Source organism: Gopherus flavomarginatus, chromosome 1 (genome assembly GCF_025201925.1).
Source record: "Gopherus flavomarginatus isolate rGopFla2 chromosome 1, rGopFla2.mat.asm, whole genome shotgun sequence".
Classification (NCBI taxonomy): domain Eukaryota; kingdom Metazoa; phylum Chordata; order Testudines; family Testudinidae; genus Gopherus; species Gopherus flavomarginatus.
Window position 1 is genome coordinate 216616722 of NC_066617.1, and position 16579 is coordinate 216633300.

General features: G+C 47.3%; 1 protein-coding gene across 1 annotated transcript in view; it reads left to right on the top strand.

Moving 5' to 3' along the window:
- The first annotated feature begins 6846 nt into the window (after positions 1 to 6846).
- Positions 6847 to 16579, top strand: part of CFAP47 (cilia and flagella associated protein 47) — a 680893-nt gene continuing 671160 nt past the window's right edge. The window contains exon 1 of the mRNA XM_050936444.1: positions 6847 to 7005. Coding sequence (XP_050792401.1) covers positions 6847 to 7005 — 159 coding nt within the window. The remainder of the gene's footprint in view (positions 7006 to 16579) is intronic.

The following is a 16579-nucleotide window of genomic DNA, read 5'->3' on the forward strand; positions in this document are numbered from 1 at the left end:
CTAGAGAAAAGTTACCAGTGGAGAAAAAGGCTGGGAGGGAGTTTAAAAAACAAAACTAAACTAAACTAAAAACAAAAAAGGGGGGGAATCTCCCCAGGAAAAGTGAATGAAAACATTTGAAATATTTTTATTTATTGAGATTTTTGTTGAAATTATAAAAATTGCATGAAGAATGTCAAGCAAAATGGACAAGCATTTTAAAATAAAATTTCACACACAAAAGTTTGACTTGATGTTACAGTGAACAATGTAAGGCTTTTCTTAACCTAATGGGTCTCTTCATTTCTGTAAAAGGTTTTTTCTCCCACCCTTTGCTTGATTTTTACCTTGGAAATATCCAGTCTTCAGTTCCCTGATTTTGCTGGAGAATTTCTTTGAGGAGCAAATGCTTGGGTGGGAGTTTTGTCAGTTCTAAAGTGAAAAGGTAGCAAAACTTTAACAAAGTGATATTTGTATGCATTTAAATTTAATACAGTAAGTTATCAAAAACAAAGTTTTGAGCGGTCTTGTCAAAGAACATTTCCCCTTTCAATTGGTCAGGTTTCATTTTTGATGTCATCACTCCCACTCATTGTTCCATCCTCTACAGATGGATGGATAAGACTTGAATTCCTAATGTTAATAAAATAAAACAAATACCCCTCCTTCCAAAACCCCTAAAGGCTTTCTCCTCTTCCATTCCCACTAAAAAAATATAACAAAGTAAAAAAACAAAATGAACTTCTGCCCCACATTTTAAAAAATATTTGTGCCCTTTTTGTTCTATGCAGTTTACCTTTAAAGAAGATTTGTCAATCTAGGCTGTCCAATTGCAACTCCTCACTTTCACCATAAAAATGTGAGTACTTTGGGGCCTCCAATTTTGTGATTTCACATATTTCCAGAGGGTGAATAAGTCTGAGGCTCCACATTTTTGGTTAATTGAAATTGTGTTTAGCCTTAAAGTTTTGTATGCATGTAACCTAAGCTACTTTCCCCCATTGCCCCATCTGTTTTATTGAGTTGTATTGAAGCAGTAAAGTGAAATTGACCATAATCTTGTTAGAAATCTGGCTAGGAGCAGGAATCTTGTCAATTTCATTTTTTAATCACTTACATGCAGAGTAGGAAGGCAAAGCAAGCAGGAGCACCTTGTCTTATGAACACATCTGGCTTCCACCACTGAGTAAATACACACAGTGATATGTTAGTGTAGAGTTGTAGACCCCAGGGCCATTGGGCTTGTCAAGGCTGACTCCCCACTCTGGCACTTCAAGTGCAGAAGGTGGGGCCTGCAAGGATTCTAAAAATTAATACTGGCCATTCCAGGCTTGTATTAAACTCCCAAGGTTACAGCTTTTCTGTGACCTTGGCTTGGTAAATGCTGCCACAACTCAAGTGAAAAACTGCCTCTTGCAAATCCTGGAAAAACTCACTTGGGAAGTTTTCCCTGAGGCCCCTCAGCTTTTCCACTCCTCCCTTGGGAAGCCAAAAAAGAAAACAAACAAAAGGGAAACCCAGCTGTTGTCACCAGCTAATTGAAAAACATATGCACAGACCTTTTAAGACACAAAACCAATCTTTTTTTAAAATAAAATTTGCCTTTTTAAAAAACCCAAAGAAAGGAAACACATCTGGAAAAATCAGGCTATTGCCAGATTTTATAGAGCAACTGCAAAGGGGTTAAACACCAGGAATGACTCCCTGGGGTCCAGCTTAACCTTACAAAAGAAGACAAAAATACCTGAGCTTAGCACAGAGGAAACCCACAAGCCAAAATAAAGAAATAAACCTGATCGCATCTGTCTAAACATTCCTTCTCCCAGTGAATCCTTCTAGGTATGGAAGATAATTGTTCAAACTTTACACAGCATTTCTGCTACCCCTGTCTCTTCTACCAAGAGACAATAGGAAAGCTTTTTTTTTCCCATTTTAAAAAAGTTCTAGCCTTCCCATTGGCTCTTTTGGTCAGGTGCCCACTCCCTTTCCTTTACCTGGGAGACTTTGTTAACCCTTTACAGGTAAAGCAAGCAGAGAACAGCCAACAAGGGGGTTAACCGACTGGCTGAGTGTCCATAAAAGGGAGCTCCCTCTCCACTTCATTTATCACAGGGCTTTTCAACAATAAATGCAGTCATTAGAGTCCTGGTTTGGTTCTCCTATTATTTGTGTTAAATATGTACATGAATAATAGACATTAAGAACACAAATATAAGATCAAACAATTCCATAATGTTCAGTTTTTTTAAGGTTCCAACAAGATAGCATGGTGCCCACATTCATGACATGAGGGCACAATTTTTCCAGCTATGGTAAGAATGCCCTTAATTTGCATAAAAAGGAGCATATTGGAACATTCCGCACCTTTAATATGAAGATGCAGTTTTGCATGGTGTGGCAAAACTGGTGTGAGATACAACACCTCTTTATTTAAAGATAAAGATGACTGTGAGCTACAGCCAAGGGAATTAGTCTGATCACTGTAGCCAGAAAGAAACAAGGTTAATACATTGTTCTTAATGAATCTGTAGCCTTTTTTTAATTTAAGTTGAATTTAGTAATTTTGCATTACACTGCCATGGGTTCAGCTCCTGCTGCTACAGTTTCAAGCTCAACAGAGTGAATATCATGTCTGGTGCTTTTCTCAAATTTGGAGGGACACACAAAAACCAAGGATAGTGGCCACAGATACATTCCCAAGTACAAAGTCTTATCTGTACTACAATTTTTATTAAAGCAATAAGTAAAGTTACAATTATCCAAAAATCCTACAAAAAACATGCAATGACTAAGACTGTAGTCATACACACATACTCAAAGATATTCTAGGGTCCGAAGGCAGGAGTGGTGGAAGCATCCTAAAAGTGGAGGGGCTACTGGCACCTGAACCATGGCCCTGTCCCCATGCTGCCCCTTCTCCCTGAGGCTTCACCCTCACACCACCCCTTCCCCGGGAGACCCTGCTCCTGTGCTGCCCATTCTCTCTGAGGCCTCACTCCTGTGCTGCTAATTTCCTCTGAGGCCCCTCCCCCAGAATGCCCATTCTCCAGAAGCCCCGCCCTCACACCATGCATTCTCCCTGAGGCCCCAGCCTCGCACTACCCCTTCCCCAGAGGCCTCGTTCACATGCCGCCTCTTCCCCACAAGACCCCACCCCCAGCTCTCTACTCTCCGCCTCCTCTCCATCATCGATCGCCCTTACGGCTGGTAAAGAGTGGTGGGGCCAAGACCCCCTGCGACCTCTCCCCCCCATTCCGGTGCCCCTGTCCGATGGACCTCACAACAGACAATGATCAACAGAGGGATGGTTCCTGCTGGGGTTTCCCATGGGATTGTCCCTTGGAGTCTTCCCACTTTTGCCCAGTCAGGCAACCTCTTTATATTGTTGTTCTGACCACAGCTAACACTTTATGCATATAACTGAGCGTTTCAACTCTCTTTTCCTTATCTGTACTTCCACACCCAGTGTATATTGGGATGCCATTTTTCAAAGGTGGTTTCTTAGGTCCTCTTATTCTTATTAGCATCTACATACAACATGTAACATGCAGTCAGGACATTCCATGATGTTGCAATTAGGTGTCTCATGGCTTGGACAATACATTGCAGTTTTCTGTAATATCACGTATTGACACATCTTTTATAGTAATATTGTCTTTACTGGCACAGAGTTATTCCTAGGTCAGCCATTCTTGTCAAGAATTCTTAAATAGTCCTAATAAAAGGTGTAAAAGTCACCTATTCACTAGGCACTGCTCACTTTTTAAACAGAAGAGACAATAAAAATATTGTCCACATATCTGCGATCCCAGCTCAAGGGCTATAGTTAGAAATTCCTCTAAACTTCATGTTTTAATAGTGACTATGGTGTAGTATGGCTAAACTAAAATCTAACAGTTCTCCGCCTGTAGGCCTTGCATTCCAGCCCTACTTTACTTATATGCCTAATACCGACTTATCACTCCTGATTACTTGTCAATCTTATACTTCTATAATCCTACAATTTAAATCTATTTAGCATACATTGATTATTTATGAAATAGCATCTAAATTGACCATAACCCCAAATAACACATTCATAAATGGATGATAAAATGAACTAATTGGCTAAAAATAAAAAAGACAGGAAGAAAAATCCAAATAAGTATCATTTCACTAGATCTCCAGTTGTAATATTCAAGACCTGGATTTTCAGTGTAAAAAAAAAAACAATCAAGAAAAAGTTTCAGGCCTCTTTTTATATATTACAAAGAATCAAAAAAGGGCACAAGCCCAATGTTATTTTCCTTTGCAAGTCCCTTTAAGAAATGTCACACATGGGTACCTAACTAGACAGTCTTCTAGCATAGAGCTGCTATGTAGTGACCAGACAGCAAGTGTGAAAAATTAGGACGGTGTAGTGACCAGACAGCAAGTGTGAAAAATCAGGACGGGGTGGGGGGTAATGGGAGCCTGTCATAGGTTTCTTTCCCCACTCTGAACTTTAGGGTACAGATGTGGGGACCTGCATGAGAACCCTTAAGCTTAATTACCAGCTTAGGGCTGGTTGCTGCCACCACCCAAATTGTTTAAAACAGCTGTTTATGAGTCATTTGGGAAACTCTGTCTTCCCCCACAAAATCTCTCCCTCCCAAGTACTGTAATGCTTCCCTGGGTAACCCTGAGAGACTTCTCCACCAATTTCCTGATGAACACCGATCCTAACCTCTTGGTTCTTAAAAAAAGGAAAAAAATCAATCAGGTTCTTAAAAAGAAGACTTTTAATTAAGGAAAAGGGGTAAAAGAAATACCTCTTAGAGATTAGCAAGCAAGCTACTCTCACAGACAACAGATTCAAAACACAGAGGATGTTCCCCTAGGCAAAACCTTAGTTATACAAAAGAAAATCCAATTTGATTATCCCTCTAATGCAAAAAGACAAAGTCACAAAAGAAATAAACATAAGCTAATTTATTCCTTCTCTAATACTCACTACCCTGGGTGATTCCTTGATCTTTTCACTCTGGCACAGAAATTAATGAACAGAACAAAGGAAAAACTTCCCTCCTTCCTCTTGAAACATCTTGTCCATCCATTGGTTCCTCTGATCAGGTGTCAGCTAGGCTAGGTGAACTTCTTAACTCTTTACTGTCTGTTTATGACAGAGCCTATATAAGAAAAAGACCACAAAATTGGAACTGTCCCTATAAAATCGGGACATATGTCACCCTACTGCTATGTCACAACTGTGTCACTCAATGACAATGTAAATCTCTTGGAAATAAATGCAACAAATCATAGGCACCAACTCCGTGGGTGCTCCGGGGCTGGAACACCCAGGGGAAAAAAATGGTAGGTGCTCAGCTATCAGCCTCTCTATCAGCTCCCCTCCTGCCTCCCAGTGTTTACTTCCTGCCGGCAGGCCTACTAATCAACACTTTCCCCTTCCTTCCTGTGCCTCCTGCCTGCTGTGATCAGCTGTTTCATGGTGTGCAGGAGGCTTTCGGAGGGAGAAGGAGGAGCGAGGACATGGCGCACTGGGGGGAAGGGGCGGGCAAGGACAGGAAGCGGAGGGACAGGTCTGATAGGGTGACCAGATATCCCAGTTTTATAGGGACAGTCCCGATTTTTGAGTCTTTTTCTTTTATAGGCTCCTATTACCCCCCCACCCCGTCCCGATTTTTTACACTTGCTGTCTGGTCACCCTAGGACGGGAGCGGAGCAGGAGTGGGAAGAGGCAGAGTGGGGTGGGGCCTTGGAGGAAGGGGTTGAATGGGGCGGGGCATGGGGCAGAGACAGAGGTCAAGCACCTCCTGGCGCATTAGAAAGTTGGTGCCTGTGCAACAAATCCATGTTCAAACATTTTTTCTAGACTTGTATTTAAGGGTGTGATATTAACACATGCTAATATCACATCCTTCAATCTTAGTCTAGAGGAGGCCAAAGAGAGGAAGAGACTGTTCCATTCCATCTTTAAACTATGATTTTACTCTGAAAAAAGGATGCAAAAATGCCACTTCATTTCACAACAGGATGTGCTCGCTCTATGTAATTCAGACAAGCTTTTTAACTCAGTCAGTTTTGCAGAGACAATCATACTAATTGTGGGAGCTCTTCTCCTCTGGTTTGCATCTTGCATGTCAACAGAGATCTTAACTGAATTCCACCTGCAGACTCTGAGGCTGATATTGGAGATGTAAATAACCCAACTTCACTTTAAGATCCCAGGTTGGATTTGCAGGTCTAGCTGTTAGAAAAACAAAATATTTTTTTTCTTGTAAAGGAGGCACATTTGATAGAGATCTAGCAGTGAGAGACAATGAACACAGGACCCTTTAATGCTGTGTTTTAGAGTTACCTTTCTGACTGGGGTCACATTTTAAACCCCATCTGCTGCACCCAAGGAGGCAAAGGAGGAATCAAGTCTCATACAAAACTCCCCACAGGATCCATCATCCCTGAAAGGGAGAAATGATAAAACTGGAAGGAAGGGAAGGGAATCAAATCCTCCCCACTAACCAAGGCACAAGCTCAGGTAGGACCATGTGCCACACGCCTCCAGCCTGTGCATGCGCGGTTGGGCTTTAAGGCTGGTTCTCCCTCGCCCAGCCCTGAGCCCCGGGACTCTGTCAGGTGGGGACAACTGCGCCTCCTGCAGGGCCAGTTCTGTAGCTAATGAGCGAGGGGGCGGGGCCAAGATAGACTCCGCCCTCAGCCCCGGAGCCTCTCGTCCTATTGGTTGGATTGGAAGTTCCGCTCCTAAACTCGCCCAATCAGAGTTTTGTTTTCGTTGCCCGGCGACCGTTTCCAAGCGGTGCCGGCTCCTTTCTTCTTCCTAGCTACGGGCTGCGTGTCCAGGCGCCCGGGACGCTGGCGCTGCGCGGGGCCATGGCGGGGCCGCGGGACGTGGCCGGGCTGCGTCTCTGCCCGGCCGAGCTGCGCTTCGTGGACGCGGTGCCCGGGGGCCGGTACCGGGCGCTGCTGAGCGTCCAGAACCTGCAGCCGGGGAGCCGCCGCCTCCAGCTGCTGCCGCCGCGCCGCGCCCAGGTGAGAGGCGGGGCCAGGGGTCCTCTCCCCCCACGTGCCCCGGGGCGCTGCGCTGCTGCCGCCCAGCAAGCCCCGGGACGTGGGGGGGCCGGAGCTGCCCAGGGCGGGTTCCCGCATTCGCGTCGGCCAGGCCGCCGGGATGGGCAGGGGCCGGCTGCGCGCGGGGTACCGGGTGTAATGTTGCAAACTGCTGCCCTGATGCAATGCGCTCCCTTGGCCTTTCCCCATCCTCTGGTCCAAGGGCAACGGGGGGGCGGGGTGCTAGACATGTCCCCTTCTCCCATCTCGCATCTACAAAAAACCAGCTCACTAGACAGGCAGCTGCCAAAGACAGCTTCTGGGAGATTCCAGTCAGAGGGGTGTGTGCTAAACCCCATCCCCGCACAGAGTTCAGTTCCTAAATCCCTGCTGCATGTAGGCACCTAGCTTTGCCTGGCGATCCACGAATGAGAACCCCTCTGCTGGAGTCAGGTGCCTTAAGTGCCTAAACTGTTTATTCGGAGACACACAACACGGCCAAAAGACAAGGAGGTACCCACTTTGTAATTTGTAATAGCATGATTAGAGCACTGTAAGGAAGATCCTCTGTTCAAATTCTTCATCCCATTCTGCCTGAGTGGGGATTGAACCTGGCTCTCCCACATCCCCACCAAGTGTTTTAACCTACTCATTTAGAAGTTACAAGGTGCATGATGACACCACCTCCTTCTCCAGCCAGATTTTGAATGGGACCCGATCCGGTAGGCAGCCTCTGAGCACACCTACCAGATTGGGCCCCATATGCAAGATAAGCATTTTGCATGCTCCTCTTTCTTCCTTGGTTTGTAAATTGATCTGGGGCTTAGGTTCCTCTGATTTGTCCCTTTTAACGCTAGTGAACAGCAAGGAGCAGATGATAATCTGAAGTAAGGGCACAGTCAGGGCAGCAGCTTCAGCAGATGTTAATGAACATGCTCAGTATCAGCAAAGTGTCAAATTCTGATGGGTGTGGGGGGAGATCTGATGCTACTGCAATACAAATAACTAGTGATAGTAACAAGTGGGGCCTCTGACCCCAAGAGCTGGTATTATGCAGTGGATGCCACTGTCTTCGCTTTCTGTGGGTGCTGCTCAGCGTCACCTCCTTCCTGCCAGTAGGCAGGACTTGACCCTAGATACACAGGCACAGCCCCTACTGCAGTCCTGTGAGGAGATGCATGGGGGAAAGTACCAGAAAGCGGCCTTTTGTTTGTCCCAACTCTTGAACGAATGGGAACTCTTGGCCAAAGCTGTTCCTAGCTGGGTGGGTGCAGGTGCCAGGGGAAGCTAATGGTGGGATGCACTTCATACACATGGTTGGATGCTGCAGGCATAAAGGAGGAGGCCTCCCAACTGAGGGGAGCATTGGCAGCTTGTGGAACTGAATAAAGTTGTCCATGGAGAAGGGAGACTCTTAATGAGAATCCATGAGTCCTCAGCTGGATGATTGTGGGAAGATGAACCAATTCTGAAAATATAGGAGTTCTTGGGGTCTTTATATGCTGCTCTTGAGAAAGTGCAGGTGGTGTCCAGGGCCGCCCGGGGAGGAGGGGAAATTGGGGCAGTTTGCCCCGGGCCCACAGGGACCCCCATGAGAATATAGTATTCTATAGTATTGCAAATTTTTTTTATGGAAGAGGTCCCAAAAATTGCTTTGCCCCAGGTCCCCTGAATCCTCTGGGTGGCCCTGGTGGCATCTATGGGACATTGGGAAAAGGGACTGTTTTCATTAGATTTTAAGTGATAGATCCACAGTTAGCATTAGAAGTGCTTTTGGGGAAAAGAAACCTCCATGTGTTTGAGACCCTTATGGGAGTTGCATATCAAATTCATCTTTGCTGGTGAATCCTGCTTACCTTCTCCTGGGTGAAATAACTCAAGTACAGTAACTCCTCACTTAACGTTGTAGTTATGTTCCTGAAAAATGCAACTTTAAGTGAAACAATGTTAAACGAATCCAATTGTCCCATAAGATTTAATGTAAATGCAGGGGGTTAGGTTCCAAGGAAATTTTCTTGGGGCAGACAAAAGGCAGTACACTGTATACTGTACACTATTGTACTGTACTGTGGTTGGGACGTGCCCCTGGCTTACCCCACACAGGCACGGCCTGCTGCAGGCAAGGATGCTAGGAAGCGCCTTAGCAGCAGTGGCAGCTGCCCCAGAGAACAGTCTCAGATTTTGCCGGGAATGCTCCAGGCTCACCTCTTCCCGTCTCTGCTCCACTCCAGGCCCACCTCTTTCCACCCCCACTTCACCTCCTCTCTGGATTATGCCACATCTTTCCCCCTTCCCCCAAAGTCCTAAGCTCTGTCAAACAGCTGTTTAGTGGCGTTTAGGATTTTCTGGGAGGAGTGGAGACACAGCACTTCCCTGCTCCTTCCCCTCCCTACCAGAAAGTCCTAAGCTGTTTGGCAGTGGGGGAAGCGCTGGGAGGGAGGGGGGTTGGCGAAGAAGGGGAACTTGTGCAATGCTCCCTTGTAAAGTCGCTACTCTTCCACAGAATCTTACAAGCAGGCAGCCAAATGACGTTATAAGGGAACATTGCGAACTTTAAATGAGCATGTTCCCTAATTGAGCGGGCATGTAACATTGAAACAACATGAAGTGGGACAACATTAAATGAGGAGTTACTGTAGAGAGTTTGATTTCCCCCCCCCAACTGTTTTCCTTTCAAGAACCGTGACATCCTCTTTCTTTGCCAAATGGTGTCATCCAGATGTAAATCTCTTTGCCACAGGTATGAACACCATCTAAGTGAGGTAGTGTTCCAGGCTACAGCTAATGCAGCTCCACAGGCGCACACCCCCTCTGGAATATAAACCCAAAATTATACAGTCTTGTGCTGCACAGGGAACTGTGCAGCATAAACTCATAAAGTTCACCCCCTCCCTCAATATGGAGAGGAACATGCAACAGCTTTTACCCCTTGAGCGAAGATTCCCATACACTTCACTCCAACTCACTGGTTTAGATAAAGCAAAAGCAAGTTAGATTTTAAGTGATTATAAGTGACAAACAGATCAAAGCATATTATCTAGCAAATAAACAAAAATGCAAACTAAGCATAATATACTAAATAAATTGTATATGAATTAGCAGCTTCTCACCCTAAGAGACGATACAAGCAGGCTGCAGATTCTTAAGGGGCAAACTGCACTTGCTTTACAGCTTGGAATCCTCAAGAGTTTCATTTGTAGGCTAGAAATTCCTTTAGCCTGGGTCCAGCACTTCCCACAGTTTAGTCTTTGTTCCTCAGGTGTTTCCAGGAGTCGTCTTGTATGGGGAGTGAAGAACACCAGATGATGTCACTCTCCACCTTATATAGGTTTTGCATAGGGCAGGAACCTGCCCCCCCACCCCCTTTTTTTGTTTTTGTTTTCCAAAGCTTGGTTTCCAGACCAGTCTTTTTAAAAAATACTGACATCCCAAGATGGAGTCCAGCATCATGTGGTCTGATCACGTGTCCTTATAGAGTCATAGCAGCCATTACTCACAGGCTCTTTGGAGTGTTCTCAGGAAGGCTCATCACCAGGTGGAGATAAGCTTCTCAGTCCTATTGTTTTTTTTGTAATGGCCTGTTGCGCTAAAGAGACCCTTCCCAACCCACTATCTAGACCAGGGGTTCTCAAACTTCATTGTACCACAAGCCCCTTGTGATAACAAAAATTACTACGCTACCCCAGAAGCGAGACCGAAGCCGGAACCCCATCACCCCAGGTGGGGGGGCCAAATCCAAAGCCCAAGTGCTTCAGCCCCAGGCAGTGGGCGTGTAACCTACTCTGCCGCCCAGGATTGAAGCCGCTTTGGCCCTGTATGGTGGGGCTCAGACTTTGGCTTTGGTTCCAGGCCCCAGCAACTCCCCATTAAAATGGGGTTGCGACCCATTTTGGGGTCCCAACCCACAGTTTGAGAACTGCTGATCTAGACTGAAAGCATCTTGTCAAGTGGGCATTATCTAGGTGTAATTACATTTGAAACACATATGTAGTCAATATTCATAACTTCAGATACGAAAAGATGTATGTATTGTGACAGATCCAAACCAGTGGGGTAAAGGAGTCTGGTAGAGGGCAAATATACTGGTCACTGGATGAGTAGTTTTCTGTTCCCTGAGTGACCAGAGCAGGGGCTGCACTAGAGTAATCAGGAACCTGCTAGAACCAATTAAGGCAGACAGGCTGACTAGATCACCTGCAGCTAATCAAGGCAGGCTAATCAGGGCACCTAGGTTTAAAAAGGAGCTCACTCCAGTCAGTCTGGCGAGGGGGAGCCAGAGGAGAGGAAGTGTGTGTGAGAAGCTGGGAGTAAGAGGCACAAGGAGCTGAGAGTGAGAGGGTGTGCTGCTGGAGGACTAAGGAGTACAAGCGTTATCAGACACCAGGAGGAAGGTCCTGTGGTGAGGATAAAGAAGGTGTTTGGAGGAGGCCATGGGGAAGTAACCCAGGAAGTTGCAGCTATTACAGGAGGTAGTATAGCCAGCTGCAATCCACAGGGCCCTGGGCTGGAACCCGGAGTAGAGGGCTGGCCTGGCTTCCCCCCAAGCCTCCCAACTCCAGATCAGACACAGGAGGAGTTGACCCAGACTGTGGGGAAGATCACTGAGGTGGGCAAATCTGCCAATAAGCACAGGACCCACCAGAATAGAGGAGGAACTTTGTCGCAACTGGTGTTAGGAGTGGGATTTGGTGTGCACAGCGTGGCAGAAGAAGGAGGGTGATTTAAAAAAAAAAAAAAAAGAGGATTTTTTTTTTTTTTTTACTTTTTCACCACAATGGATGACTTAGTTTGGGCATTGATACAAGCTACGGCGGCCCAGCAGGAGGCTACTCATGTCCAGGCAGCTGCCCAACAGGAAGCAATGCGGCTGCAGCAAGAGACTAATCGCCTGCTGATGGATCAGGCTTCTCAAGACCGAGCTATGTTGCGGGAACTGGTAAACCAGGTAAAGACCCTTACAGAGCTGAACCACGGCCGTGATGGGACGCAGATCATACGGGCCAGCCATTGGCTCCAGAAAATGACGCAGGAGGATGATGCAGAGGCATACCTTCTGGCCTTTGAGAGGACAGCCCTACGGGAGGCCTGGCCTCGAGATCAGTGGTCTGGCATCCTTGCTCCATTCCTGTGTGGGGAGGCCCAGAAAGCTTACTATGATCTGCCTGAAGAGGCTGCAGCAGACTACCCCCAGCTGAAAGCAGAGATCCTGGCCAGATCTGGGGTAACGACCGCAGTGCGGGTCCAGTGGTATCACGAGTGGAGGTACCAAGAAAACAAAACCCCGCTGTCCCAATTGTATGACCTCATCCATCTCGCATGAAAGTGGTTGCGAACGGAGTCCCGGAGTCCGGAAGAGATACTAGAAGTTCTGGTCATTGACCGATACATGAGGGGACTACCGCCAGACCTTCGTGCCTGGGTAAGCCAGAATGAACCCTCCACCTATGATGAGGTTGTTGCCTTGGTAGAGAGGTGAAGGATGGTGAGGAAGCTTACCTGACCAGTTAAGGAAGAGGCACTCTGGGTTAAACTAGCAGCACCAAGCCCTAGAGCTTGGATGACTGGGCCGCCAGGAGAGCTCAGGTGGAAAAGGAGAGGGGCTGAAGGCTCGCCAGAAGCCACAAAGAGTCAGAGCACTGAGGGAGAAGAGGATCATGATGTTAGATTGCCCAAACCAAGAGACTGGGGAATGCCTAGGGCTCCATACAGATGTTATGCCTGCGGGGAGTGGGGACATATAGCTGCACAGTATCCCAATGCTGAGGAGCCTATGCAGTGTAACCTGGGGAACTGGGCAGACCCATGCTCCCTAATCCACCTTGTGGGGGTCCCACATATGTACACCAGACCAGGAAAGCTAAATGGGGTAGAGACCACGGCACTGGTTGATTCGGGGAGTGCTATCACGCTTGTCTCGGGGAAGTTTGTGAAGTGTAGTCAGCTGCTACGGGTAAGCATACAGGGATAACATGCGTCCATGGGACAGTTGGTTATTACCCCACCATCCCAGTAAAACTCGAGATTCAGGGAAACACTACTGAGGTAGCAGCAGGTGTAGTCCCTAAACTCCCATACCCAGTGCTCCTGGGAAGTCCCTCCCTATGGTTTGGAAACTTACTCCCAGTAGGAGGGTTGGAGGAAAAGGGGAACCTTGAAGTTAGTGAGGCCTCCACAGTAGACTGTCAACCCCTAGTCTTCTCTGAAATATCCCCAGATTTATTTTCCATTCTCAGACAGGGTAGAAAATCGAAAAGGGAAAGGAGGGCAGCTAAAGCCTTGGGAACCCGAATACTGACCCAAAGCCAGAGGGTCGCTCTCATAGGTAGGTGGATCCGAGCAGCTGAAAAGGAGGCCACCCAGGAGGGAGAAGCACCCCAGTCTGACCCCCACCCTAACGCTTCTGAACTAGCAGAGGCAACGGAGACTGGGCCCCTAGATCTTGGGCAGATTAACCCCGGGAGAGGAAATTTTGGACAGGACCAGGCCAAAGACCCAAGGTACGACAACATTAGGAAGGAGGTGACTGAAATAGATGGGTTCCCTGTGGAAGGGAAAATCCAGGGACTGGGACCCTACTTCATAATGAAGAAGAATCTCTTATACCGGGTTGCACCACTGCAGGGGCAGAAGGTACAGCAGATCCTAGTACCTCAAAAACCCCAGAATGCTGTATTAAGTCTTGCTCATAGTCATCTTTTTGGGGGGCATTTGGAGGTAGAGAAGACACTGGCACGAGTCCTATGATGATTCTTCTGGCCCAGAGTACGTGAAGAAGTGCGGAGGTACTGTGCGTCCTGCCCAGAGTGTCAGCTGCATAGTCCCCATCCCCACCTGAGGGCACCTTTAGTACCTCTTCCCATCATAGAGGTCTCCTTTGAGCGAATAGCCATGGACCTAGTGGGACCCCTGGAGAAGGCGGCTCGGGGCTACCAATATATACTTGTTGTTTTGGACTATGCTACTCACTACCCAGAAGCCGTCCCCCTGCAGAACACAGCCTCTAAAATGATAGCCAAAGAGCTGGTGGGGATCTTTGCCCGAGTGGGGCTACCAAAGGAGATATTAACAGACCAAGGAACCTCATTTATGTCAAAACTAATAAAGGACCTCTGTACGCCGCTCCATATACATACCCTGAGAACTTCAGTCTACCATCCGCAGACTGATGGATTGGTAGAAAGGTTTAACCGAACCCTCAAGGCTATGATAAGGAAGGTGGTAAGTCGGGATGGGAAGGATTGGGACACTCTCTACTACCCTACCTTATGTTCGCTATCTGGGAGGTACCTCAGGCCTCAACTGGGGTTTTCCTTCTTCGAGTTATTATACGGGCATCACCCCCATGGCATACTAGACATCGCCAAAGAGATCTGGGAAGAGGAACCCAACGAGGGGAGAAATATAATAGAATATGTAATACGGATGCGAGACCGGATAGCCTGTGTCACCCCTATTGTATGGGAACATTTGGAAAAGGCACAGGAGGCCCAGAGAACATATTACAATCGCCAGGCAAAAGTCCGATAGTTCCAACCAGAGGATCTGGTGATGGTGTTGGTACCCATGGCAGAAAGCAAGCTTCTGGCCCAATAGCAGGGACCCTATGAGGTGGTTGAACCCATGGAGGAAGTAACCTACAAGGTGTGGCAGCCAGGATGCCGAAAACAAGAAGAGATTTATCCCATCAACCTTCTGAAACCCTGGCATGCACAAGAGGCATGCATAACTGTCCAAAAAGACCTAACCCAGGAAAACAAGCCTTCCAAACAGATGAGAGTGGGTGTGACTACACTATGGGATTATTCCGATTTTACAGAAATTGGTTTTTTAAAACAGATTATATAAAGTCGAGTGCACGCTGCCACACCAAGCACATTAATTCGGTGGTGTGTGTCCATGTACCAAGGCTAGCATTGATTTCCTGAGTGTTGCACTGTGGGTAGCTATCCCATAGCTATCCCATAGTTCCCTCAGTCTCCCCCGCCCATTGGAATGCTGGGTTGAGATCCCAGTGCCTGATGGGGCAAAAAACATTGCCGCTGGTGCTTCTGGGTACTGCCTCCCCACCCTCCATGAAAGCAGCAGCAGACAACCGTTTTGCGCCTTTTTTCTGGGTGAACTGTGCAAACGCCATAGCACAGCAAGCATGGACCCTGCTGAGCTCAAGACAGCAATCATGGATGTTTTAAACACCTCGCGCATTCTCGTGCAGTCAATGCTGAACCAGGACCTGCAAAACCAGGTAAGGAGGCAGTGGCTATGGCAGAGCGGTGACGAGAGTGATGAGGACATAGACACAGAATTCTGACAAACTGCGAGCCCCTGTGCTTTGGAGATCCTTCTGGTAATGGGACAGGTTCTAGCCATTGAACGCCGATTTTGGGCCCGGGAAACAAGCACAGACTGGTGGGACAGACTGGTGGGGCTGCAGGTGTGGGATGATTCGCAGTGGCTGAGAAACTTTTGCATGCGTAAGGGCACTTTCATGGAACTTTGTAACTTGCTTTCCCCTGCCCTGAAGCGCCAGAATACCAGGATGAGAACAGCCCTCACAGTTGAGAAGCGAGTGGCAATAGCCCTCTAGAAGCTTGCAACGCCAGACAGCTACCGGTCAGTCGGGAATCAATTTGGAGTGGGAAAATCTACTGTGGGGCCCGCTGTGATGCAAGTAGCCAAAGCAATCATTAAGCTGTTGCTACGAAAAGTAGTGACTCTGGGAAATGTGCAGGTCATAGTGGATGGCTTTGCTGCAATGGGATTCCCTAACTGTGGTGGGGCAATAGATGGAACCCATATCCCTATTTTGGCACCGGAGCACTAGGGCAGCCAGTACATAAACTGCAAGGGGTACTTTTCCATGGTGCCGCAAGCACTGGTGGATCACAAGGGACGTTTCACTAGCATCCACATGAGATGGCCAGGAAGGGTTCATGACGCTTGCGTCTTCAGGAACACTATTCTGTTTAAACGGCTGCAGCAAGGGAATTGCTTCCCAGACCAGAAAAAAACAGTTGGGGATGTTGAAATGCCTGTAGTTATCCTGGGGGACCCAGCCTACCCCTTGATGCTATGGCTCATGAAGCCATACACAGGCAGCTTGGACAGTAGTTAGGAGCTGTTCAACTACAGGCTGAGCAGTGCAGAATGGTGGTAGAATGTGCATTTGGCCGTTTAAAGGCGCGCTGGCGCACATTACTGACTCGCTCAGACCTCTGCCAAATCAATGTCCCCTTTGTTATTGCTGCTTGCTGTGTGCTCCACAATCTCTGTGAGAGTAAGGGGGACACCTTTATGGTGGGGTGGGAGACTGAGGCAAGTCACCTGGCCACTGATTAGGACAGCCAGACACCAGGGCAATTAGAAGAGCACACCAGGAAGCGGTTCGCATTAGAGAAGCTTTGAAAACCAGTTTAATCACTGGCCAGGGTACGGTGTGACTGTTGTGTTTGTTTCTCCTTGATGAACCCCCCCCCCTTGATTGACTCACAGCTTGCTTTCTAAGGAAATAAAGTCATTCTCATTTAAAAATCATGTATTCTTTATTACTTAATTTATA